We start from the raw sequence: 24646 nt of genomic DNA, 5'->3' as shown, positions 1-24646 counted from the left end.
GAGAGTGAAGCCACTGGTATTTTTTCAGTAGTCTATGCAGCCTCAAGTCAAATTTATGTACAGTTGGTGGGCAACATATTTCAGGAAAACAGTGAAAAGATCAGAAGGCTGGGACTCACCAACCTTGTATTCAAATCTTAGTTTTAGGGCTGGACGTGGTGGCTCAGCCTGTAATCCCAGCACTTTGGGAGACTGAGGCGGGTGGATCATGAGGTCAGGAGTTCAAGACCAGCCTGGCCAACATAGTGAAACCCCGTCTCTACTAAAAATACAAAACATTAGCCGCGCATGGTGGCGGGTGCCTGTAATCCCAACTACTCGGGAGGCTGACGCAGGAGAATCACTTGAACCCGGGAGTTGGAGGTTGCAGTGAGCTGAGATCACACCACTGTGCTCCAGCCCGGGCAACAGAGTGAGACTCTGTCTCAAAAAAAAAAAAACAAAACAACGACAACAAAAAAACCCATAAATCTTTGTTTTACTACTTCCCACTGGTGACCTTGGGCAAGTTACCTCCCCTTTAGAAACATCTGTAATTGGGAGAATGACATTCCAGCTGTCTACCTTAAACAGCTGTTCTCCAGTAAAAGCACTTTTCAAACTGTAAAGTGCTGAAATAGATCTCGGTTATGAGTGTTCTATTACATCCCTAACTTTTGAGTCCGTTCCATTGAATACCTCTCCCGTTTCCTGTCCCTTTTCCTTTTTTTTTTTTTTTTTTCCGAGATACAGTCTTGCTCTGTCACCCAGGCTGGAGCGCAGTGGTGCGATCTCGGCTCGCTGCAACCTCCGCCTCCTGGGTTCAAGCGATTCTCCTGCCTCAGCCTCCGGAGTAGTAGCTAGGATTACAGGCACGTGCCACCATGCCGGGCTAATTTTTGTAGTTTTATTAGAGACGGGGTTTCACCATGTTGGCCAGGCTGGTCTCCAACTCTTGACCGCGTGATCCTCCCGCCTCGGCCTCCCAAAGTGCTGGGATTGCAGGCGTGAGCCACCGTGCCCAGCCTCCTGCCCCTTTTCTTCAATCTGAAGATAAAGCTGCCCCTGGCTGTACTGGAGGCCAATTCTGGGCCACAGCAGGAGGAACTGACTTGTAATTCTGTCTTTGCCATGTAACTGAATTACCCAGGGCCCTCCCTAGTCCTGTTTCCTCTTTGGTGTAATACGGATGAATACAGATGGGGAAATCGTGATATGAAAGAGTTCTGTGAGCCGTAAGGCATAATAATCATGAGGTATTGTTACAGGACCAACAGGGGCCTAGGCCCGCTGTGCAATAACAGACCAGTTACACTGAAGAAGCAGGGTTATCAGCAGAAAAAGGGTTTAACGATGGCAGGGTGCCTAGGAGGAGACGGGGGGGAGACCATCAAATCCATCTTCCTCAAGGAGTTCCGGGCTGGGATTTTAAAGGGCATTGTGAAGGGTGAGGGGCTGGAAAATTGGGGTCATCGACAGGTCAGGGTAAGGGGGATGAAATCCTCAGGATATGGAAACTGCAGTCCTCATTGAGTCTTGCTTCTGTGGGCTCCTTCAGAACAACTGGTGTCAGTAATTATGCTGGTATGCGGGACCTGAAAGAATATCTCCAAAGGAAAACGTTTCATAATGTTCAAGTTGTTACCTATGGAGTTAAGGGGAATTGTAATCTTGTGACAGGGTCTACGTGATTCTAGGACAGACGATGGGCACCTATCATAGCTGATATGCAGAGCTACGAGCAAGCAGGTCGGAGAGTAAGGTGACCTAGTGATGAACGCTGAGTGTACTGCAAGCTTCGTTTATTTTCGTTTTTCCCCCTCCCTTCTTCCCTGATTAATTTCCTAAAGTTTATAGGAGCAGTTTCAGTACCAGCCCGAGTAGAATGGAATCAAACACGGTGCTGGAACATTCCTACCCGGAAGTGGCCCCGACCCCCCCCCCCGCTTCCTCCCGGCCTCCCACGCACGGGGGCGGGCTGATCGGCGCGACCGGATTGGGCAACTTGGCATGGGGCGGGGACTCTGGGAGGCGTGGCCTCCGGCCGGCTCCTCTGCTGTTGCCAAGGGAAACTGCCGCGAGAAGGCGGAAGGAGCAGAGGACCGGCAGCCGGCGTCGAGGCGGAGCGCGGGAACGGCGGCGGCCATGGCGGCCTCGGGGCCCGGGTGTCGCAGCTGGTGCTTGTGTCCCGAGGTGCCATCCGCCACCTTCTTCACTGCGCTGCTCTCGCTGCTGGTTTCCGGGCCTCGCCTGTTCCTGCTGCAGCCGCCCCTGGCGCCCTCCGGACTCACGCTGAAGTCCGAGGCCCTTCGCAACTGGCAAGGTGAGCAGGGGCGGGCCGGGATCGCGGGGCGAGTCCTTGTCCTCCGACTTTGCCGGTCCCTGGGCTCTAGCCTCCAGGACTCGCCCCTTCAGGTCTCACCGCCAGTCGCCCCCTGTCTCGGTCCTCATCACCATGCCCGCCCCCCGGAGGACCGACCTCCAGCACCGTCTCTTGCTCTCCACGTTCCACACCTTTGTCTGTAGACCCCATCTTCGTCATCACTGTAATCCCTTCCCTACCCGAATTTGTTCCCTTCCCTGTCGCCACCAGACTGGTCAAGGCCCCAAATCCATTCGCTAGCAAATCCATGCTCGCTCTCCAAGGGTAAAGATTTTTCGTCTCCCCCTCCCATTTCACATACACACCTACGTCTGCTTTAGGCCTAAGCCCCACTGAAAAACGTTGTTCTCTCACCTACATCACGACAATTGGACTTTATCTACAAACCCCTATAAGCCCTATAAACGTCCTGCCCTCTTGAGATTTGGAATTTCTTCTGCTTTTTCATCTGTATCTTAATCTTGACTGCCATTCCCAGCTCATGGGGGTACCAGGGTGTCTTTTGCCTTTGGAGAGAAGTGTTTGTTTTTCTCTAGGGGAGAGAAATTTTGCAGACCAATTAAGTATAAACATCCATTCCTAAAAGACATTTCTAGTCTCCGTGTCTTCCTCATTTTCTCGAGAGGAACACAGGAAATTTGTATATCTCCTGCTATTTTGCAAAGCATACACACTGATAGGTATTAATTTCGTTTAACCCTCACAAGGATCCCATGACGTAGGACCTGTTATTGGCCCGTTATCTAGATAAGATTGAGGTTTCATGCAGAGAATCGCAGAGCTGTTGCGTCATACAATTGAGATAGGAATCTAGATTTTTCTTTTTATTCTGTGATGTTTTGGAACTAGAGCCTTCGGGTAGGTAATCTCCAAATCATGTAGAGTTGCTTCTAGAATCTTTTCATGTTTATACTTGGAATTTCAGTTTTGGAAATACTCAACAAATAATGAAGTACTCTTAAGATAATGAAGCCTCTGGAGATGGCCAGACTGAGGTATATGGTTCCATAGCCTGCTTCCCTACTCCAATCTAAAACTGTTCCCCGCACCCTAGGTATACACAGCACCACCTCACAGACAGAAGCAAAATGCCAACCTAACTTTAACCTCCCACTTTCTGGGGTTCACTGCTTCCCTGGGTGTGGGTTTCGTGGATATGTGAGCGTTAGAGACGTAAGGGAACTTTGAAGTCCTCAATCTAACTCTTGTTACTTGACAGTGAGGAAACTGACGCCTAGAGGACCTGTGACATGATTAAACTCAGCCAGCCTGGATGTAATAGAGCCGAGATTCCACTCCAAGTCTTTAGACTCCCAAGTCCAATATTACCATCAGTTCTTTGGTCTCTCTCCTTGAGTTTAGTCGTGTTTTGGCCTGCAGGGACATAAAAGTACTTAGAGATAGCCACTTATAAAATTTTTTTAGAGATAGGGTCTTTCTCTGTTACCCAGGCTGAAGTGCAGAGACGCAATCATAGCTCACTGCAGCTTTCAACTCCTGGACTCAAGCGAGCCTCCTGCCTCAGCCTCCCAAGTAGCTGGGACTACAAGTACACATCATCACACCTGACTAATTTTTAAATTTTTTTTAAAGACGGAGGTCTTACTATGTTACCTAGGCTGGTGTTGAACTCCTGGGCTCAAGTGATCCTTCCACCTAAGCCTCCCAAAATGCTGGGATTACAGGTGTGAGCCACCATGCCTGGCGATAACTGCTTTTAGAAAAATAAAAGGCCAGGAATGATGGTCCATATGTGTAGTTTCAGCACTTTGGGAATTCAAGGCAGGAAGATCACTGGAGGCCAGGAGTTCAAGGCTAGCCTGGGCAACATAGCAAGACTTCATCTCTACAAATAAAAATTTTAAAAAAGGAAAAAGGAGGATTCTTTGATGTCTTATTACATATAAAGCATCAGTCTACCTGTAAGATCGGATAAGCACTTTCTGAGGAGACTTATAATTCCTATAATCTTTATTGTTAATGATAGTGTTATAATTCTTACAGCTGCAAAATAATTCATGGTCCCTTTTTTCTTCCTCTGAACAGCCACTGTGGAAGGAGGGGTCAGGATTACAGCAGAGGAGACTGGCACACAGAGTGTTAAGTGACACCCACTCAATCCACCCCGAAGCTGTTACACTTAATTAACCCTCAAACTGCCCAGTGAGGTAGGTCAGTATGAAAACCTAAAAAAGGATTATAAAGCACTTTACAAATTCAGAGACCGCCCTCTATCGAAAAGTATTATTTTTTTCCCTCTGGAAGTCAGTTACTGCTAAGAGTTGCCCAGGCCTGGGGAAGCGTAGGGATTAGATATGCCTCTCCTTTGAGGCTCTGGGTCCTTCACTGTCGAACACACTGCTTGTATTGCCTCCTGCTACGACTCGCTGGCTTTCACTTCTCTGTCACGGGGGGCTCTCTGCCTTTCCTAGGCAGCTTATAACCTGGCTTCCCTCCTGGGAGCAACCCGCCGCCAGGCCTCTAACCCGGCTCCCTCTGCAGTTTACAGGCTGGTAACCTACATCTTTGTCTACGAGAATCCCATCTCCCTGCTCTGCGGCGCTATCATCATCTGGCGCTTTGCTGGCAATTTCGAGAGAACCGTGGGCACCGTCCGCCACTGCTTCTTCACCGTGATCTTCGCCATCTTCTCCGCTATCATCTTCCTGTCATTCGAGGCTGTGTCATCACTGTCGAAGCTGGGGGAAGTGGAGGATGCCAGAGGTTTCACCCCAGTGGCCTTTGCCATGCTGGGAGTCACCACCGTCCGTTCTCGGATGAGGCGGGCCCTGGTGTTTGGCATGGTTGTGCCCTCAGTCCTGGTTCCGTGGCTCCTGCTGGGTGCCTCATGGCTCATTCCCCAGACCTCTTTCCTCAGTAATGTCTGCGGGCTGTCCATCGGGCTGGCCTGTATCCTTCCTGGCAGAGAGCTATAGAACAATGCATGTCAAAGGGTGAACCAGGCTGGAGGGTCTGGGGTGTCAACTAGATAATATTGGGCTTATTTTTTATTTTTTGAAACAGAGTCTCTGTCACCCAGGCTGGAGTGCAGTGGTGTGATCTCAACTCGCTGCAACCTCTGCCTTCTGGGCTCAAGCAATCCTGCCTCAGCCCCCCGAGTAGCTGGGACTACAGGTGTGCACCACCACACCTGGCTAATTTTTATATTTTCCTTTTAGTAGAGACAGGGTTTCACCATGTTGCCCAGGCTGGTCTTGAACTCCTGGTCTCAGGTGATCTGCCCACCTTGGCCTCCCAAAGTGCTGGGATTACTGGTGTGAGCCACCGTGCCCAAGTCGTATCTGATCATAATTTTTTTTTACTTTTTTTTTCATATCTAGAATTTTTTATTTTATCCTAGACACTGAATGCTGTATTAGGGGCTCTAGATTTTGTTGTTTTCCTTTAAAAAATGTTGACTTTTGTTCTGATAGGCAGTTAACTTACTTGAAGATTTGGCTTGAAACTTGAGGTTTGTTTCTAAGCTCTTTTTGGGAGAGTCTAGCATAGCCTTTATTCAAAGGCTGAATCTTTGTGGCTGCGTAATCAGTGGTGGGTGACTTAGGTCAGACGACCAGGATGCCACCAAGTCGCTGGGGATGGTGACAGGGTATGGAGGAAGCACAGCCAGAGAGGCCCACATGAAGCTCACATGGTCGCACTGAGGCAGGTGCCCTCTATTTGGGATAAAAGGACAAGAGGTGTTAGTCTCTCGGGATGATATTGGTACAGCCTCCTGCCTCATCCCGCTACACCAGCAGAGGCATGTGCTGGCTTCTGACTGCAGTGGCTAGAAGGGTGCAAGTGATGGCACAGGTGGGTGTAGGAGAAGGGACAGCATTAATACACCCTGCTGCTGGGCACATTCATTCCCGGTGAGGTACAGTGAATAGAAACCTTTGGCTCTGGGGCCAGGCGCAGTGGCTCACGCCTGTAATGCTAGCACTTTGGGAGGCCGAGGCAGGTAGATCACGAGGTCAGGAGTTTGAGACCAGCCTGGCCAATATGGTGAAACACCGTCTCTACTAAAAATACAAAAATTAGCTGGGTGTGGTGGCGGGCACCTGTAGTCCCAGCTACTCGGGAGGCTGAGGCAGGAGAATGGTGTGAATCTGGGAGGGGGAGCTTGCAGTGAGCCAAGATCTCACCACTGCACTCCAGCCTGGGCTACAAGAGTGAGACTCTATCTTAAAAAAAAAAAAAAAAAGGAAACCTTTGGCTCTGGGTTTCTCCTGAGCTGCAAACTCCAGCCAGAGTGTGCAGTGTGCTAAGCATGAAGGCTTCTGTAGAGTGAGTGGGAACCTGTGTTCTCTCCGGGGAGTATTCGGCCCTCCTCCCTTTGCTGCCTCCAGTTTCACTTAACACGCCAACCTCAGATGGCCTCACCTACTGCTATTCCATCGACCTCTCAGAGCGAGTGGCGCTGAAGCTCGATCAGACCTTCCCCTTCAGCCTGATGAGGAGGATATCCGTGTTCAAGTATGTCTCAGGGTCTTCAGCCGAAAGGAGGGCAGCCCAGAGCCGGAAGTAAGTGACGGAACTCTTAAGTGCTGTTAAATCTTTTTTTTTTTTTAATTATTTATTTTATTTTTTTGAGATGGAATCTCACTCTGTCGCCCAGGCTGAAGTGCAGTGGTGCAATCTCAGCTCACTGCAACCTCTGCCTCGGGTTCAAGTGATTCTTCTGCCCAGCCTCCTCAGTGTCTGGGATTACAGGTGCACACCACTACATCCAGCTAATTTTTTTGTATTTTTAGTAGAGATGGGGTTTCACCATGTTGGCCAGGCTGGTCTTGAACTCCTGACCTTGTGATTTACCTGCCTCGGCCTCCCAAAGTGCTGAGATTACAGGCGTGAGCCACTGCCCACGGCCAAATGCTGTCAAATCTTACTCTGTTTTTTTATTCTTTTTTTTTTTTTTGAAGACAGGCTCTTGCCCCGTTGCCCAGGCTGGATTGCAGTGGTATGATGATAGCCTGCTACAGCCTCATACTCGTGGACTCAAGTGATCCTCCCACCTCAGCCTCCCAAGTAACTGAGACTACAGGCACATACCACCATGCCTGGCTAACTTAAATTTTTTGTAGGGACAGGGTCTCACTATGTTACCCCGGCTGGTCTCAAACTCCTGGTCTCAAACAATCTTTCCTTGATTCTCAAAGTCCTGGGATTACAGGTGTGAGCCACTGAGCCTGGCCTAACCTTATTATTAAAGCAACTCCAGGGCATGTAGAGGGTGTGGCTGGTTTATTGCCATAAGTGATAAAGAAATGAGGTGCAGCAGTTTGGAAAATCATGCACAGATGTCTTCTGAGCATTCTGGATTCTGCACAACTTTTTCTGAAGTAGCGACAGCAGGAAAGGGAAGGCATTTGAGGACACTTAACGTGTGATCCTGAGTGACTTGTAGACAGGCTGGGCAGGAGGGCCCCTATCTAATTGACATTAGACACATACCCACTGCAGGTCAGCCTGGGCTGTAACAGTCACCTTGATAAGTGCAGACAGGGCTGGGTGCGGTGGCTCACGCCTATAATCCCAACACTTTGGGAGGCCAAGGTGGGCAGATCATATGAGGTCAGGAATTTGAGACGAGCCTGGCCAACGTGGTGAAACCCCATCTCTGCTAAAAATACAAAAATGATCCGAGCGTGGTGGTGGGTGCCTATAATCCCAGCTACTCAGGAGGCTGAGGCAGGAGAATCACTCGAACCTGGGAGGTGGAGGTTGCAGTGCACTGAGATCGCACCACAGCACTCCAGCCTGGTTGACAGAGCAAGACACTCTCCCAAGAAAAAAAAAAAAGGTGCAGACAGTCCACACAGCCAACTAGGCTTCTTAGGAGGTGGCCTGGCCCAGGTTTTCTGGTGAGGTTTACTATTTTCCAGTTGGCTCATTAACTCGCAGATGGAAAGTGCTGGTAAGCCACCAGAGCTTGTGTGGCCTGGCTGCTTCATTTTATAGAGGCCCAAAGAGGACAAGGGTCTTTCTCATCCACGAGTTAAATGAGGAGGCCCAAAGAGGACAAGGGTCTTTCTCACCCACTCTGTTTCCAGGTAACAGAGTCAGGAGAAGGGCCATCTGGAAGCACATCCCCTGCTTAGGAGGCCACCTCCCTCCCTCTCGCCTGTTCCCAGTGCCTCCTGCCTCTGAGTTCTCCGCTGGTTTCTGTCCATGCTGAGACCTCACAGTGTAGGATTTTTTCTTTCCTTCAGTGGTCCTCCTCCCAAAACAGGAGCTCGCTGGGAAAGGCGTGTTCATCCATTTTGTATTGCTATAAAGAAATACCTGAGCCTGGGTCATTTATAAAAAAAGAGGTTTATTTGGCTCATGGCTTCGTAGGTTACACTAGAATCATGGCACCGGGCTCAGGCAGCTTCCAATCATAGGGAACGGGGAGGCGGCACCACACATTGAGAGAGGGAGGGAGGTGCTGGGCTCTTAAACACCCAGCTCTCACGTAAACTCAGAGGGAGAACTCATTACTGCGGGGAAGAAGCCAAGCCACTCATGCAAGGTCTGCCCCCGTGACCCAGACACCTCCCAGTCAGCTCCATCTCCAGTGCTGGAACACTGGGAACCACGTTCCTTTTTTTTTTTTTTTTGAAACGGAGTCTCACTCTGTGGCCCAGGCTGGAGTGCAGTGGCGTGATCTCAGCTCACTGCAACCTCCACCTCCTGGGTTCAAGAGATTCTCCTGTCTCAGCCTCCCAAGTAGTTGGGATTATAGGCGCGTGCCACTACACCCGGCTAAAGATCCATTTCAGCACGTAATTTGGAGCAGAGGAAACGTCCAAAGTGTATCAGAAGGCAAGGTGCTTGGTCATTGGCCCTTTTTGGCCTGCCACCAGCTGTGGAGTAAATTTTCCCCTGCACGCTGGCCTGGATGTGGAGTTTTTGTTGAATAGGAAGCTGCCCCTTGGAGCTTCTTCCAAGAGGTGCTCCCAGCTGTCAACAGCTCAGAGCCCTTGGACTATTTTTCTAAAAGGCCAGGAGGGCTGCTGGGAAAACAGAAATGCGGACTCACCGCATTATTGCTTCAGACAAGTAATTCTTGGTGTCTCAATGTGGGGGAGACTGTACATTTAGGACTAGGTGTTTTGTGGGTTTTAGTTGTTCGCATTGAATCTGGAGAACTGTCTGTCACCAAAGAATCCCCTCTATAATAGCTGATGGTGGTCTCCAGCTGTATGTCACATACAAGAGCTCACTCTCCAAGACTGGCCCTGATGAGAAAGTTCTTCCATGCTGAAGGGCCGGGCGCGGTGGCTCACGCCTGTAATCCCAGCACTTTGGGAGGCCGAGGCGGGTGGATCACGAGATCAGGAGATCAAGACCATCCTGGCTAACATGGTGAAACTCCGTCTCTACTAAAAATACAAAAAATTAGCCTTGTGCGGTGGTGGGTGCCTGTAGTCCCAGCTACTCGGGAGGCTGAGCCAGGAGAATGGCGTGAACCCGGGAGGTGGAGCTTGCAGTGAGCCGAGATCGCGCCACTGCACTCCAGCCTGGGCGACAGAGCTAGACTCCGTCTCCAAAAAAAAAAGAAAGTTCTTCCATGCTGAATTGCAATCAGCCCCACAGACACTGCCACACACACTGCCAGGTCTGATCCTGCCTCACTGTGACAGGCAGATTTTAGGGTTTAAGAGGAAGATGGTGTTCCTTCTGTGTTCCCCACGTGACATGGAGTCCAGTCCCTCAGGTCTGGGGCCTGCTGCAGACACTCGGAACAGAATATTGTGTTTCAGGCAGCCTGACGGGGTCCCGGGCCATGTCACGACGCGCATGTTTATTTTAGCAGCAAGATGGCCGTTTGGACAGCGTGTCTCCTCAGAGGCTCTTCTTGATAGATAAATTCTTTTTTTTTTGGACAGAGTCTTGCTCTGTTGCCTAGGCTGGAGTGCAGTGGCACAGTCATAACTCACTGCAGCCTCGAACTTCTGGGCTTAAGCAATCCTCCTACCTCAGCCTCTCAAGTACCTGGGACTAGAGGCACATGCCACCAGGCCTGGCTAATTAAAAAAATTAATTAGTCTCACTCTGTTGCCCAGGCTGGAGTGCAGTGGCTCAATCTTGGCTCACTGCAACCTCTGCCTCCCAGGTTCAAGCGATTCTCCTGCCTCAGCCTTCCGAGTAGCTGGGACTACAGGCGCCTGCCACCACACCTGGCTAATTTTTTTTTTTAATTTTTAGTAGAGACCGGGTTTCACCATATTGGCCAGGCTGGTCTCGAACTCCTGACCTCAGGTGATCCACCCGCCTCGGCCTCCCAAAGTGCTGGGATTGCAGGTGTGAGCCACCACACCCAGCCTGAATCCCTTCTCTTTGGACAGAATTGTTGAGCCAGCCACACAGGCACTGGCAGCTGTGACCTGGTCCCGACGCTCCATCTGATTTGGAAGCTGCTGTGAGCAGGTCACCCCTCCAGTGGTCTCAGTGGCAGGTCCAGTATCCTTTCATACAACTCCCTTGCTGTAGGACTGCAACTGGCCCTACCCTCTCTGGGCATCTGTGGTCTGATTGGTTGAGGTTAACCTCTCTCTCACTTGCTACTTAGAGCAAGTCACAGAAAACATCCAAGGCATGTTGTACTAGAAAGCAGGGGCAACCTCAAGCACAACAAGATGCCATGACCTCGCCATGACTTGCTGAAGGACCATTTTCTCTCTTGTTCCATTCCAGGCTGAACCCGGTGCCTGGCTCCTACCCCACACAGAGCTGCCACCCTCACCTGTCCCCAAGCCACCCTGTGTCCCAGACGCAGCACGCCAGTGGTCAGAAGCTGGCCTCCTGGCCCTCCTGCACCCCCGGGCACATGCCCACCTTGCCTCCGTACCAGCCTGCCTCCGGCCTGTGCTATGTGCAGAACCACTTTGGTCCAAACCCCACCTCCTCCAGTGTCTACCCAGCTTCTGCGGGCACCTCCCTGGGCATCCAGCCCCCCACGCCTGTGAACAGCCCTGGCACGGTGTATTCTGGGGTCTTGGGCACACCAGGGGCTGCAGGCTCCAAGGAGTCCTCCAGGGTCCCCATGCCCTGAGAGAATTTCTAGGGAAGTCATCTCACCTGGCCGTCTGAAGGTCCTCCCTAAGATTCTCCTGACAAAAGTTATTTATTGAACACCTCTATGTGCCAGGCTCTGTGTTGGGTACTTTGATCAGTGTCCCTGTTTCAGTCTCATCTGTACTCACGGCAGCCCTGTGGAGTACGGTGTACTGGCCCAGCTTACAGATGCAGAAAGCGAGATGTTCTGCCATTAAATAAAGTCACGTGGCTCTTTAGTAACACAGACAAGGCTCCTCGCCAAGGAACTCGTGGCAGAAGAGGGCAGCAGTTGGCAGTGGCTGCCGATGTCTGTCCCCAGCTCCACCATTCCTCCCTGTGGCTGTGCCGTGCTCGTGGTTACAGTGTCTGTGTGTCCATGTGTCTGCCCTTCAGGAGCTTGCAGCTGGTGTGCCTGGCGGTCCCAGGCCTGTGTAGTGTCTCTCCCCTCCCGTGGGCGCCCCCGCCCCAATTCCTCTCCCCAGAAGCGGTGGGATGGGCCCCCGTGAACTGCAGCAGCATGCTGAGGGGTCCATGTTGTCTGCCTTTGTATAAAGAAACAGCCTCTGACCTGCCGTGCTGGCGTGTGCTTCCTTTGTGGTCTGGCTGGGGAAGAGGGAGCGCGCTGAGATCTGGGCAGTGGCAATGTGTGGTGTGGCGGCAGAGAGGAGAGATGCACCAGGGCCCAGTGGGTCAGGAGTGGGGGTCTCGTGGGGAGCAGGCAACTGTGAGATGGGTACCAGCAGGAGCCACTGCTGCCCCGAGGGAGGGGGGTGTTGCCAGAGCCCAGAAGCTGGGACTACAGTTAGGAGGGCTGCTGGCAGGGCTGTGCCAAGAAGGACATGGGCACTGCTGGCGATGTCCCTGAAGCAAGACGGAGGGGAGAAGACCCTGGCTTTACCACCAGTGTCTCCTGTTGGCTGTGTTGGCCGGGAACCGGGAGTGAGGGGTGGGGGGCCTCTGTGAGACAGTGCAGGGCGCTGATGAGGAGTGTGGCTGAGCTGTCACTCACCTGGCCAGCCCTTGAGGACATTTGGGGCTCCTCACAGCAGGTGGTGTTGAGAAGGCATGCCAGCTGCCTGGTGTTTTGTGGACCTAATAACACGTGTCCTTCATTTATCCCAGGAGCTGGATGGCCCATTCTAGACTGGCTTTCTGATAGGTTCTAGGTCTTTGGACATGTATAAGACAGAACCCCAAGCCCATCCAGCCTGGTGAGGGTGGGGCCGTGATGGGCCCACGCCTGGGGGGCCTCAGACATGAGCAAGAAGGGGCCTGCGCTGGGGTGAGAGGGTGTGCCACTGTGCGTGGCCCTGGTTTTTAAATCTCTTTGTTCCCTGGGACTTTTCCTTAGTCTGGCCACAATGCACAACGCAGCCTGGAGCCAGCTCACAGTGGGACCCTTTCTCACCCTCACATGCATTTTGGAAGCTCTGGAGGCCATCCCAACCCCTTCTCCCATTTGCCTGTCAAATCATCCACTAATATGCCCATGTCCGGAAACCATTCACTGATTCTATGCCAAGCCGGAGGCTGGGGCCAGAGCTACTCGATGATGATGAGCCCCATGTGCGCAGGGAGCCCCTAGCACGGGGCCTGGCACTCAATAAATATGAGTGGAATGAACAGATGAATAGGTGATGCCCGCCCTTGGGGAGCTCATTGGAGCAGAAGAAATGGAAAATAAATAATTGTCATTTAGGCTGGGCTCAGTGACTCACACCTGTCATCCCAGCACTTTGGGAGGTCCAGGTGGGCGGATCGCTTGAGGTCAGGAGTTCAAGACCAGCCTGGCCAACATGGTGAAATCCCATCTCTATTAAAAATACAAAAATTGGCCGGGCGCAGTGGCTCACGTCTGTAATCCTAGCACTTAGGGAGGCCAAGGCTGGTGGATCACGAGGTCAGGAATTCAAGACCAGCCTGGCTAAGATGGTGAAACCCTGTCTCTATTTACAAAAATTAGTCGGGTGTGGTGGTGGGCGCCTGTAATCACAGCTACCCGGGAGGCTGAGGCAGGGAATTGCTTGAACCAGGGAGGCGGAGGTTGCAGTGAGCCGAGATCATGCCACTGCACTCCAGCCTGAGTGACAGAGTGAGACTCCATCTCAAAAAAAAAAAAAAAAATTAGCTGAGCATGGTGGCACATGCCTGTAGTCCCAGCTACTCGGGAGGCCGAGGCAAGAGAATTGCTTGAACCCAGGAGGCAGAGGTTGCAGCAAACTGAGGTCACACCACTGCACTCCAGCCTGGGTGACAGAGCAAGACTCCCTCTCAAAAAAAAAAACATTGTCATTCAGTGCCCTGCAAAGCTGTGATGGGGCGAAGCAACACTTCAGGGGCGCAGAGGAGGCCCCCAGTCCAGCGTGGCCTGACAAGCTGGGGATCAGCTGGATCCTGAGGACCGACCCTTCCATGGAAAGAGAGGGGGGCTGTGGAGGGACGGTGGGAGGGTACTAACCGTGTCCTCTGGCTGTTAGGAGGATGGAGAGCATAGCTCATTAAGCATAAGTGAAAGCATTACCCCCACATGCCGGAAACCCCTCCCCTCCCATCTCCAGACAGAGCAGGACCCACAGCAGCCACAGAAACTTCAGACATTATCAGTTTCCCTGCTCGGCTGGCAGAGGGCAGCAGAGAAGCAGAATCATGCCCTGCTCGCTCTGCAAACCTCGGGTAGGCTCTGCTCCTCAGCATGGACAGAAGAAAGGCTTGCCCTTATACTCTAAGGCAGTGGTCCCCAACTTTTTTGGCACCAGGGACCGGTTTCATGGAAGACACTTTTTCCACAGACAGGGATGGGGATGGTTTCAGGATGACTGAAGCGCGTTCCATTTATTGTGCACTTTATTATTACATTGTTAATATACAATGAAATAATTATACAACTCACCATAATGCAGAATCAGTGGGAGCCCTGAGCTTGTTTTCCTGCAACTAGAGGGTCCCATCTGGGGGTGATGAGAGACAGTGACAGATGGGTAGACCGGTGCCAGTTGGTGGTCCCTGAGGTTGCGAACCCCTGGTCTAAGGAACTGAGTACCGTGTAGGAAGTCGATGTGCAGGTAATTACAAGGCAAGATAAAGGCTGTGGGAGCCGTGGGTCGAGCTGTGTCATTCCTTCACACGCCCATTTGTTTACTGAATCATTCTTTCATTTAAAGAACATGCCAGGCACAGTGGCTCACGCCTGTAATCCCACACTTTGGGAGGCTGAGGTGGGCAGATCACTTGAGGTCAGGAGTTCAAGACCAGTCTGGCCAACATGGTGAAAAACCATCTCTACTAAAAAAAAAAAAAAAAAAAAAAAAAAAATTAGGCGTGGTGGCGGGCGCCTCTAGTCCCAGCTACCTGCGAGGCTGAGGCGGGAGAATCACTCGAATCCGGGAGGTGGAGGTTGCAGTGAGATGAGATCGCACCACTGCACTCCAGCCTGGGCAACAGAGTGAGACTCCGTCACAAAAAAAAAAAAAAAAAAGAGCAGCAACTGTAAATCCAGTGGTCAAGGATGGCCTCCCTGGGAAGGTGACATTTCTGCTGAGACCTGAAGGAATCCAAGAAGAGAAGCAGGTAAAGAGCTTCCAGGTGGACAGGGAGAACAGAGAGCCAGGAGGAAATGGGCCAGGCACGCCCACCCAACATGACATAGTGGCTGCAGGAGCATGGCACGGGTGATGCAAACAGCAGGTGCTCAATAAACGTTTGTTGCCCTGGACATCTGCACAAGGACAGCGTGGGCTTAGGAGGCCCCACCCACGCTCATTGCTTGGTGCTCTGCGCCCTGATGACCTGTCTGCCTGGCCTAATGGGGAACTCACGGCCAAAGGCCACAGATCCCAGGAGCCTGAGTCCTGGTCACTCCCTCCCTCACCCTTTCATGCATTCATTCATTCGCTCACTCATTCATTCTCTCATCAAATAATTACTGAGAATGTACTACATTCTGGCCTTATCCCAGGGGCTGGGGACACAGAGATGACTAAGACCTGGTCCCAGCACAGTCTAAGGGAAACAGAAACCCATGGTAATGCCAGGAGGCACCAGTTCTGGGAGAAGCAGTCAGTCCTGTAGGACCTAGGCAAGGTCTCTGCTGGCCTCAAGGGCTGACCAGACCTATGGAACGTAGAAAAAGATGTTCCAGGCTGGGCGTGGTGGCTCACGACTGTAACCCCAGCACTTTGGGAGGCCGGGGCTGGTGGATCACGAGGTCAGGAGTTCAAGACCAGCCTGGCCAACATGGCGAAACCCCATCTCTGCTCAAAATACAAAAATTAGCTGGGTGTGCTGGTGCACACCTGTAATCCCAGCTACTCAGGAGGCTGAGGCAGGATAATTGCTTGAACACGAGAGGTTGCAGTGAGCCGAGATTGTGCAACTACAGTCCAGCCTGGGTGACAGAAATACTGTCTCAGAAAAAAAAGAAAGAAAAAGAAAAGAAAAAGACGTTCCAGGGGAAGAGGGCGGTGTGCACCAAAAACAGCTGTGTCCCGCCTGTTAGGACAAGAAAGTGGAGTGTGGGAGATTACACAGGGCTGGCTCAGAGAGGACATGGAGAGGCCACCCAGGCCGGGGTGGGAAGGGCTTGGAAGGCCAGCCCGAGGGTTTCAACTTGACGCTGTGGGTGGTAGTGACCATGATAAGGTTTCTCTGATCATTTTACTGTGCACAGAACTGGGGCCAGGGAGTCTGAGCCCAGTGCCTGAGGCCCAGGCCTCACCCCGGGGGGACTGGCTCTTTCACGTGGCTGGCATCTCGGCAGAAAGGTGAGCTGCGCTTTCTTAGTGCCATGTGACAGGCCTCTCCTCCTCTCTACGCCTGGCCAGGGCGCATTCCTGTGGTTGGCAGGAAAGGCAATTTAAAACCCTTGAGGATCCTGTGAGTCCTTTGTTGCTCCCAGCTGTGGTCCATATTTGGTTCACTCACAGGGTTCCAGGTGCACAGAAAGGTTACCTACCTGTAGAGGTGGGGGAAGACAGAGCCAGACTACCCACTGAAAGGAGGGAGCCCAGATGTCCCACGACCTGAGTGCCCCACACTCTTCCCCCCTCTGCCCTCCCGAGGAAGTCAGCAAAGAGAAGGAGGTTTGCTTTCTCACTGCAACCTCCACCTCCCAGGTTCAAGCAATCCTTGTGCTTCAGCCACCCAAGTAGCTGGGATTACAGTCATGTGCCACCATACCTGGCTAATTTAGGCCAGGTGTGGTGGCTTACGCCTGTTATCCCAGCACTTTGGGAGGCCGAGTTCGGTGGGTCACTTGAGATCAGGAGTTGGAGACCTGCACCTGGCCAAGATGGCGAAACCCCATCTTTACCAAACAATACAAAAAACATTAGCCAGGTGTAGTGGCAGGCGCCTATAGTCCCAGCTACTCGGGAGGCTGAGGTGGGAGAATCACTTGAACCCGGGAGGCAGAGGTTGCAGTGAGCCAAGATCGTGACACTGTACTCCAGCCTGGGTGACAGAGCGAGACTCTCTCAAACACAAAAGGTAGGGGAGAAGGTCCTGGGGAAAGGCCCAGAGGTCCAGGACAGGATAGGGAGAGCTGGACAGATGAGCTAGGAAAATGGGTGGGTGAAGCTCCCTCTGCAGACAAACCTTGGCATGGGAAGTGTATGTGAGTGTGTGTACGTGTGTGCATATGCATGCATGCCTTTGCACACTACAGTCTTTGGGCCTGAGCAAAGGGGCCCCTGCCTGGTTCCTGTGCTTCTCAGGGCCATGCTAGCCTGAAACCCACACTCCTGGCTTCTGGAGCACGCCCTGGGATCCTGGAATTCTCTGCTCTTAGGGTCCCCTGCCTGGCTCCAGGGGTGTTGCGGACCTCAACCTGAGTCCATCCTCCTGAGGACAAATCCCCCAGCAGCGTGCCCATCCCAGGCCCAGGGGCCGCTGTTGGCAGAGGGTGTGTCCCAAGTGTGAGTGTGTGGGCCGGGACATCTAAGGGGGGAGGGTGCAGGAGGCCCCAAATGGTGCAGACTGAGCAGCGGTGGGAAGAGAAAGGCAGCCAGTGGCCCATGGGGCCGGGGAGTGGGGACAAGTGACACCACATCCCCAAGCATGGAACTCTGAGGACTAGGAATGTGAACTCGGCCTTATGGTTTCTCATTAAATTATTATTATTATTATTATTATTATTATTATTTCAAGACAGAGTCTCGCTCTGTTGCCCAGGCTGGAGTGCAGTGGTACGATCTCGGCTCATTGCAACCTCTGCCTCCTGGGTTCAAGCAACTCTCCTGCCTCAGCATCCTGAGTAGCTGGGACTGCAGGCGCCTGCCACCATGGCCGGCTAAATTTTGTTTGTTTGTTTGTTTTTGTTTTTTCTTTTTTTGTGACGGAGGCTCGCTCTGTCGCCCAGGCTGGAGTCCAGTGGCATGATCTTGGCTCACTGCAACTTCTGCCTCCTGAGTTCAAGCCTCCAAAGTAGCTGGGATTACAGGCGCGTGCCACCACACCCAGCTAATTTTTGTATTTTTAGTAGAGGCAGAGTTTCACCATATTGACCAGGCTGGTCTTGAACTCCTGACCTCGTGATCTGCCCACCTCAGCTTCCCAAAGTGCTGGGATTACAGGCGTGAGCCACCGCACCTGGCCTAATTTTTGTATTTTTAGTATAGATGGGGTTTCACCATGTTGGCCAGGTTGGTCTTGAACTCCTGACCTCAAGCGATCTGCCCACCTCAGCCTCCCAAAGTGCTGGGATTACAGAAGTGAGCCACCATGCCCCGCCTTGTCACGAAATTATAGTTGTCTGTTTAACAGTTTGTTACAGGCTGGGCACGGTGGCCGATGCCTGTAATCCCAGCGGTTTGTGAGGTGGAGGTGGGAAAATCTCTTGAGACCAGGAGTTTGAGAACAGCCTGCACGACATTGTGAGACCCCCAACTCTACAAAAAAAAAATTATGTGAGATGGGGGTCTCCCTTTGTCACCCAGGCTGGAGTGACAGTGGCACAAACATGGCTCCCCACAGCCTGGAATTCCCAGGCTCAAGCAATCCTCTCACCTCACCTCAGCCCCCCAAGTTGCTGAAACTTCAGGTGCACACCACCACACCTAGCTAATTTTTGTAGAGGTTGGGTCTTTCTACATGGCCCAGGCTGGTCTTGAACTCCTGGGCTCAAGCAATCCTCCCGCCTAGGCCTCCCAAAGTGTTGGTGTTACAGGCATGAGCCACCATGCCCAGCCAAAAAAAAAAAATTTTTTTTTTTTTTTTTTGAGTAGTCTTGCTCTGTCGCCCAGGCTGGAGTGCAGTGACATGATATCAACTTACTCAACCTCCACCTCTGGGTTCAAGTGATTCTGCTGCCTCAGCCTCCTAACTAGCTGGAATTACAGGTGCGCACTACCACGCCCGGCTATTTTTCTTTTTTTTTTTTTTTTTTGCGGTTTTAGTAGAGATGGGGTTTCACAATGTTTGCCACACTGATCTCAAACTCCTGAACTCAGGTGATCCACCCACCTTGGCCTCCCAAAGTGCTGGGATTACAGGTGTGAGCCACTGTGCCTGGCCAAATTTTTTTTTTTTTTTTTTTTTGAGACAGGGTCTTACTCTGTCGCCCAGGCTGGGGTGCAGTGGCGCAATCTCAGTTCACTACAACCTCTGCCTCCCAGATTCAAGCGATTCTCCTGCCTCAGCCTCCTGAGTAGCTGGGAGTACAGGCGTGTGCCACCACACTCAGGTAATTTTTGTGTTTTTTAGTAGAGACGGGGTTTCACCATGTTGGCCAGGCTGGTCTTGAACTCCTGACCTCGTGATCCACTCATTTCGGCCTTCCAAAGTGCTGAGATTACAAGTGTAAGCCATCTCACCCATCTCCCAAAATTTTTTAATTAGCCAAGTGTGGCGGCATACCTGTAGTTCCAGCTACTAGGGAGGCTGAGGCAGGAGGATCACTTGAGCCCAGGAGGTTGAGGCTGCAGTGAGCTATGATCGCACCACTGCGCTCCAGGCTAGGCAACAAGATGAGATCCTGGCTCACAAAAAAAAAAAAAAAAACGAGATGGAGGTACTATTCCCAGGGCCAATGCTTGGGATGACTTGGGGGGTCTTGCAGGCTTTCTGGCTGCAGAACGAGTAAGAGTGAGGTTGGTGAGAAGCCGCGCTGTGCACTGGGAACGGAAGCCAGTGCCAGGAGAACCATCAGGATGTACGGAGGCTTTGAGGATGGTAGATCAGACGTTGCACAGGGCAGTGCTGAGACCAGGCCCTTTATGTCCCATGGCAGGGACAAGCATGGAGACCTCCCCCAACCAGCTGTGGCTTGGATGAAATGACAGGTTAGTGTCTGCTCCACTCTGTCCCCGCTAACCCAGGGCATCTCCAATGCCCCACAGAGCACCTGTCCTTCTCAGTAAGCTGGCAGGTATCTGTGTGCCTTCCTTACTCTCCTCCAAGTTCTTTGGGGCTCTTTCTTTGCAGCCCACAGCCCCATGCCCTGTGAATGAACATGAGTTTGAAGCCAGGAAGCAGGGAATGGTCAGTTTCCTCCAGCACCAGCTAAGGAGGCTGCCTGCATGGCTCCCTCCCCTCACCCCTGCATTTCACACATTTTTAAAGGATGGGACCAGGCCCTGGATTTCTGCACTCAAGGACTCCTAGGCCTTGACATGAGTCCCAGGGAAGGAGAGAAAGCTGAGTCCTGTGTTTTTGTTCACTAAATCTAGAATGTAGGACACGCGGGTGCTATCTGACCCAGGCTGGTCAAAATCACTGCAAGTGCCAGGGCCACCTTTCATCCTGAACCTGCCTGGCAGTGAAGGTCATCCTCAGAAGGTCACAGCCTAGAGCCGCCTCTCCACCACCCCCCCAGGAGAGGTCCACATAGGGGCTTCCGCTGGCAGCTGTCTTGGAGGCCAGAGCGGCTCTGTCAGCACGGGCTCTGTCAGCAGTTCCAACCTTTGCTCCCCAGATATCCAGTTGTGCTGAAGGCCCACTGTGTGGGGTCCACCCACAGCCTGGTTGCAATGTTATGATTCAGGCCCCACCAGGGACAAACTGCATACATAGTCTTAAGCAAGTCACTCAGCCTCTCTGAGCCTCAGTTTCCCCATCTGTAGTTGGTTGTAACAGTGAAAAGCTTGTTTATGTGAAAATGCCCAATTAGTGTGCCTGTGGTCCCAGCTACTCAGGGGGGTGAGATGGGAGGATTGCCTGAGCCCAGTGAACCCAGATCGTGCCCCTGCACTCCAGCCTGGGCGAGAGAGCAAGACCCTGTCTCAAAAAAAAAAAAAAAAAAATAGGCCAGGAGCAGTGGCTCATGCCTGTAATCCCAGCACTTTGGGAGGCCGAGGGGAGCGAATCACTTGAGGTCAGGATTTCGAGACCAGTCTGGCCAACATGGCAAAACCTCATCTCTACTAAAAATACAAACATTAGCCGGGCGTGGGGGCGCACGCCTGTAATCCCAACTACTCGGGAGGCTGAGCCACGAGATTGGCTTGAACCTGGGAGGCAGAGATTGCAGTGAGCCAAGATCGTGCTACTGAACTCCAGCCTGGGTGACAGAGTGAGACTCTAATCAAAAATAATAATAATAACAAAAATAGTAGGCCGGGCGTGGTGGCTCACACCTATAATCCCAGCACTTTGGGAGGCTGAGGCCTGAGGTCAGGATTTCAAGACCAGCCTGACCAATATGGTGAAACCTTGTCTCTACTAAAAATACAAAAATTAGCCAGGTGTGGTGGTGTGTGCCTATAGTCCCAGCTGCTGGGGAGGCTGAGACAGGAGAATTGCTTGAACCTGGGAGGCGGGGGTTGCAGTGAGCCAAGATCTTGCCACTGTACTCCAGCCTGGGTGACAGAGTGAGACTCTGTCTCAAAAATAAATGGATGAAAAAATAAATAAGTAAATAAATAAATAAATAAATAAATATAAAATAAAATATAAAATAAAATAAAATAAGCAGTAAAGAGTGGTGGGCTGAATGGCTGGTGAGCTCACTCCCAGTGCTGCTATAAATAAACCTCCCTTATCCTAGAAAGGACAGTGAGGAGAATAAGATCTTGATGGTTCAAGTTCCTGTATTAGTTATCTATTGCTGCATAATACATTATTCCTAGACCCAGCAGTTAAAATGACCATGTATATATATAATATAGTTATAAATTTATAGTTATATGTAATTATATATAGTGATAGCTAGCTAGATAGATAGATAGATGGATAGATTCTTTTTTGAGACAAGGTCTCACTCTGTAGCCCAGGCCGAAGTGCAGAGGTGTCGTCATAGCTCACTGCAGCCTCTGACTCCCATGCTCAAGCAATCCTCCCACCTCTGTCTCCCAAGTAGCTGGGACCGCAGGTGTGCACCACCATGCCCAGCTAAGTTTTTATTTTTTGAAGAGATAGGGCCTCACTATGTTGCCCAGGCTGGTCTCGAACTCCTGGGCTCAAGCGATCCTCCCGCCTCGACCTCCCAAAGTGCCGGGGTTACAGGTCTGAGCCACCACACCAGGCCTATTCTTATTATTTGTATTTTAGGGATGAAAAAACCAAGGCTCAGAGGAGCCTCACTTGTTTGAGGCTTCAGGGTAAGTGGCAATTGTCAGGTCTGGCTGGCTCCAGAGGTCCCTGTTCCTCATGTAGGGGCCCGAGCCTTGAAGAGAGGACTAAAGGGAGCTGGAGAGGCCATTGGTACCTAATAAGCCTCACTCCCGGGGCCCTGCCCAGCCCCATGGCTTCTCTTTGCTTTCATGAGGAGGGAAGGGCCTCGGTCAGGGCAGAGGCTGTTCTGGAGCCAGACCTGGCCTCAGCTGCTGCTCTCCATGCCTGGCAGGAGCACTGAGGGTGGAGCATTTCTCAGGTGCAGATATCATGACCTGCACCCCTAATCCCTCACACCACACCTCTCTGGCCCATAAAGAGGCTCAAGTGCAGGGAAGCCAAGACCGCCCTCAGCACAGGACCTGCCCTGGCTGGTCAGCCCTGCCTGGGGCACCCACAGCCCCAGCTGTCCAGGTGGGTGCCTCCTCAGCATGGGGACAGGGCAGGATGGGGGTATGGGGGCCAAAGCGGAGCCCTAGGAGGTGGCGGTCCTGCTGCCCCACCCTCCTTGTCCCTCCAAATGGCTCCAGGGAAGGAGGGCAGAGAGCAGGCTGGCTGTATACCTACAGGTCAGCTGGAGCCAGGCCCTGAAGTGCAGCTGGTGGGAGATGGCACCAGCTCCAAGCCTTGGTGATAAGGCCCAGCATGGAGCAGGCATGGCCATGCCATCCTTCCTGTCCCAGCCTGGAAGTGGGGAAGGGGCTGGAGCTGGTGCAGGTCCTGCCTCCACAGCTGTGCCGAGGCCTGGATGGTGTCACAGGGACAGGCCCTGAATAGGGATCTGAACCAAGGGCCCCAGTCCCAGCCTTGCTGTTGTTTTCCTGTTGACTTTGAGCAAGTGCTTCAACCTCTCTGGACTGAGTGTTCACATCTGTAAAATGAGGATGCTGGTGTGATGATCTGGAAGGTTCCTCCATGCTGACCGCCTCTGCTTTAAGTCTGTGGGGGAATGGACATTGGCGCCCCTTCCTGGTCCACCTTGCACCCCACCTGCTCCTACCCTGCAGCCATTTCTGATTTCCAGCCCTGAGCCCCTGGGCCAAGGGCTGGCGACTTTGGGGATTTTCCAGGGCCTTGTGGAGCACAGAGAGGCAGCCAGGTGGCTATTACCAGCTGAAGGAAGTGCAACGGAGGGGACAAGGCCACAGAGCTGGAGGAGCACACAGCTGGCCCATTGAGGCCTGTCCTTCCTACATGATTCCAGTGAGGGGTCTCAGAATATTCGCCCAGCTGCAGGGACTGGCACTGAGTCCCTGGGGAACCACCTGTAATTATTTCTCCAGTTCCATGCTTCCAGGACCGCCTGCAGGGTGGAAATGCTTGTAAAAAAATTTTGGGTGGCTCACACCTGTAATCCCAGCACTTTGGGAGGCTGAGGTAGGAGGATCGCTTGAGCCCAGGAGGTTGAGGCTGCAGTGAGCTATCTATGATCGCGCCACTGCACTCCAGCCTGGATTACAGAGACCCTGTCTCTAAAAAAATAAAAAATAGGCTGGGCGCGGTGGCTCACACCTGTAATCCTAACACTTTGGGAGGCTGAGATGAGAGGATCACCTGAGGTCAGGAGGTTGAGACCAGCCTGGCCGACATGGTGAAACCCTGTCTCTAGTGAAAATACAAAACTTAGTCGGGCATGGTGGCACGCGGCCTGTAACCCCAGGTACTACAGAGGCTGAGGCAGGAGAATGGCTTGAACCCAGGAGGCGGAGGTTGCAGTGAGCTGAGACTGCACCACTGCACTGCAGCCTGGGTGACAGAGCGAGACTCTGTCTCAAATAAAATAAAATAAAAAATATAAATAAAAATAAAAACAAAAAATTTAAATAAAAAGGGGGAAGGAAGAAGACAATCACCAAAAAACAGAGACATCATCTTCAAACCGAAGGTTCGGACAGCCACATGCCCTCTGGAAGCCCAAGGCAAAGATGGGTAGTTTCTGGGGCTCCTTCCTTCTCATGCAAAACACTAATCCCTCTGAAAAAACATGTTCTGGGGAATGAGGCCAGGATGGTTGTTTTTTTCTTTTCTGAGCTACGGCATCATCTGTTTCTCTTGCCACACTTGACAGAACCAACATTGCCAAAACAATTAAAATAATCCTGTCATTGTCCCCAAGGATCTACATAAGGGCCCTGATCAGATCAGGTTTCTTCTTTTGTGGGACACTAGCTGCACACCCCCAACAGCAGAAGCAAAGTGATTCTCTTAGGCCCCAAGAGCCTGAGAGCTGCCTCTGGGATAAAAAGTCTCTCCTGGCTGGGCGCCATCTCGGGATGGCATCTCGGGAGGCTGAGGCAGGTGGATCACCTGAGGTCAGGAGTTCGAGACCAGCCTGGCAAACATGGTGAAACCCTCTCTCTACTAAAAAAAAAAAAAAAAGAAAAAGAAAAAGAAAAACCGAAAAATTAACCAGGCGTGGTGGTGGGTACCTGTAATCCCAGCTACTTGGGAGGCTGAGGCAGGAGAATCGCTTGAACTGTGGGGGCAGAGGTTGCAGTGAGCTGAGATCCTGCCACTGCACTGCAGCCTGGGCGAAGGAGCGAGACTCCGTCTCAGGAAAAAAAAAAAAAAAAGTCTCTCTGAACCCATATTATGCTGTGCTGAACCTATATTAGCTCCAGTGGAGATGGCACCAGGTTCAAGAGGCTGAAGAATAGCCCTAGAGCCAGCAGATGAGACATGGGGTTTTAC

General features: G+C 51.9%; 1 protein-coding gene across 2 annotated transcripts; it reads left to right on the top strand.

The window, feature by feature from the left end:
• Nucleotides 1–1303: 1303 nt before the first annotated feature.
• Nucleotides 1304–11982, top strand: RHBDD2 (rhomboid domain containing 2). 2 transcript variants are annotated; one of them, XM_054496576.1, is made up of 5 exons: nucleotides 1304–1563; nucleotides 1660–2302; nucleotides 4865–5272; nucleotides 6739–6889; nucleotides 11048–11982. In XM_054496576.1, exons 2-5 carry the CDS (start codon nucleotides 1990–1992, stop codon nucleotides 11403–11405), a joined length of 1230 nt encoding a protein of 409 aa, XP_054352551.1. In that variant the 5' UTR covers nucleotides 1304–1563; nucleotides 1660–1989; the 3' UTR covers nucleotides 11406–11982. The 2 variants fall into 2 exon arrangements, with proteins under 2 accessions (XP_054352551.1, XP_054352552.1); XM_054496577.2 differs by lacking the exons at nucleotides 1304–1563; nucleotides 1660–2302 and adding exons at nucleotides 3313–3357; nucleotides 4409–4530.
• The last annotated feature ends 12664 nt before the right edge of the window (nucleotides 11983–24646 follow it).

This window comes from Pongo pygmaeus, chromosome 6 (assembly GCF_028885625.2).
Source record: "Pongo pygmaeus isolate AG05252 chromosome 6, NHGRI_mPonPyg2-v2.0_pri, whole genome shotgun sequence".
Classification (NCBI taxonomy): domain Eukaryota; kingdom Metazoa; phylum Chordata; class Mammalia; order Primates; family Hominidae; genus Pongo; species Pongo pygmaeus.
This window is presented reverse-complemented; position numbering and strand designations above follow the sequence as displayed.

What these genes read in the sequence shown, in the direction of transcription:
- RHBDD2 (XM_054496576.1), top strand. Translation starts at nt 1,990, where the DNA reads ATGGGGCGGGGACTCTGGGAGGCGTGGCCTCCGGCCGGCTCCTCTGCT. An exon ending in GGCCCTTCGCAACTGGCAAG is followed by an intron (nt 2,303 to 4,864) that starts GTGAGCAGGGGC and finishes CTCCCTCTGCAG; the next exon opens with TTTACAGGCTGGTAACCTAC. An exon ending in AGGGCAGCCCAGAGCCGGAA is followed by an intron (nt 6,890 to 11,047) that starts GTAAGTGACGGA and finishes GTTCCATTCCAG; the next exon opens with GCTGAACCCGGTGCCTGGCT.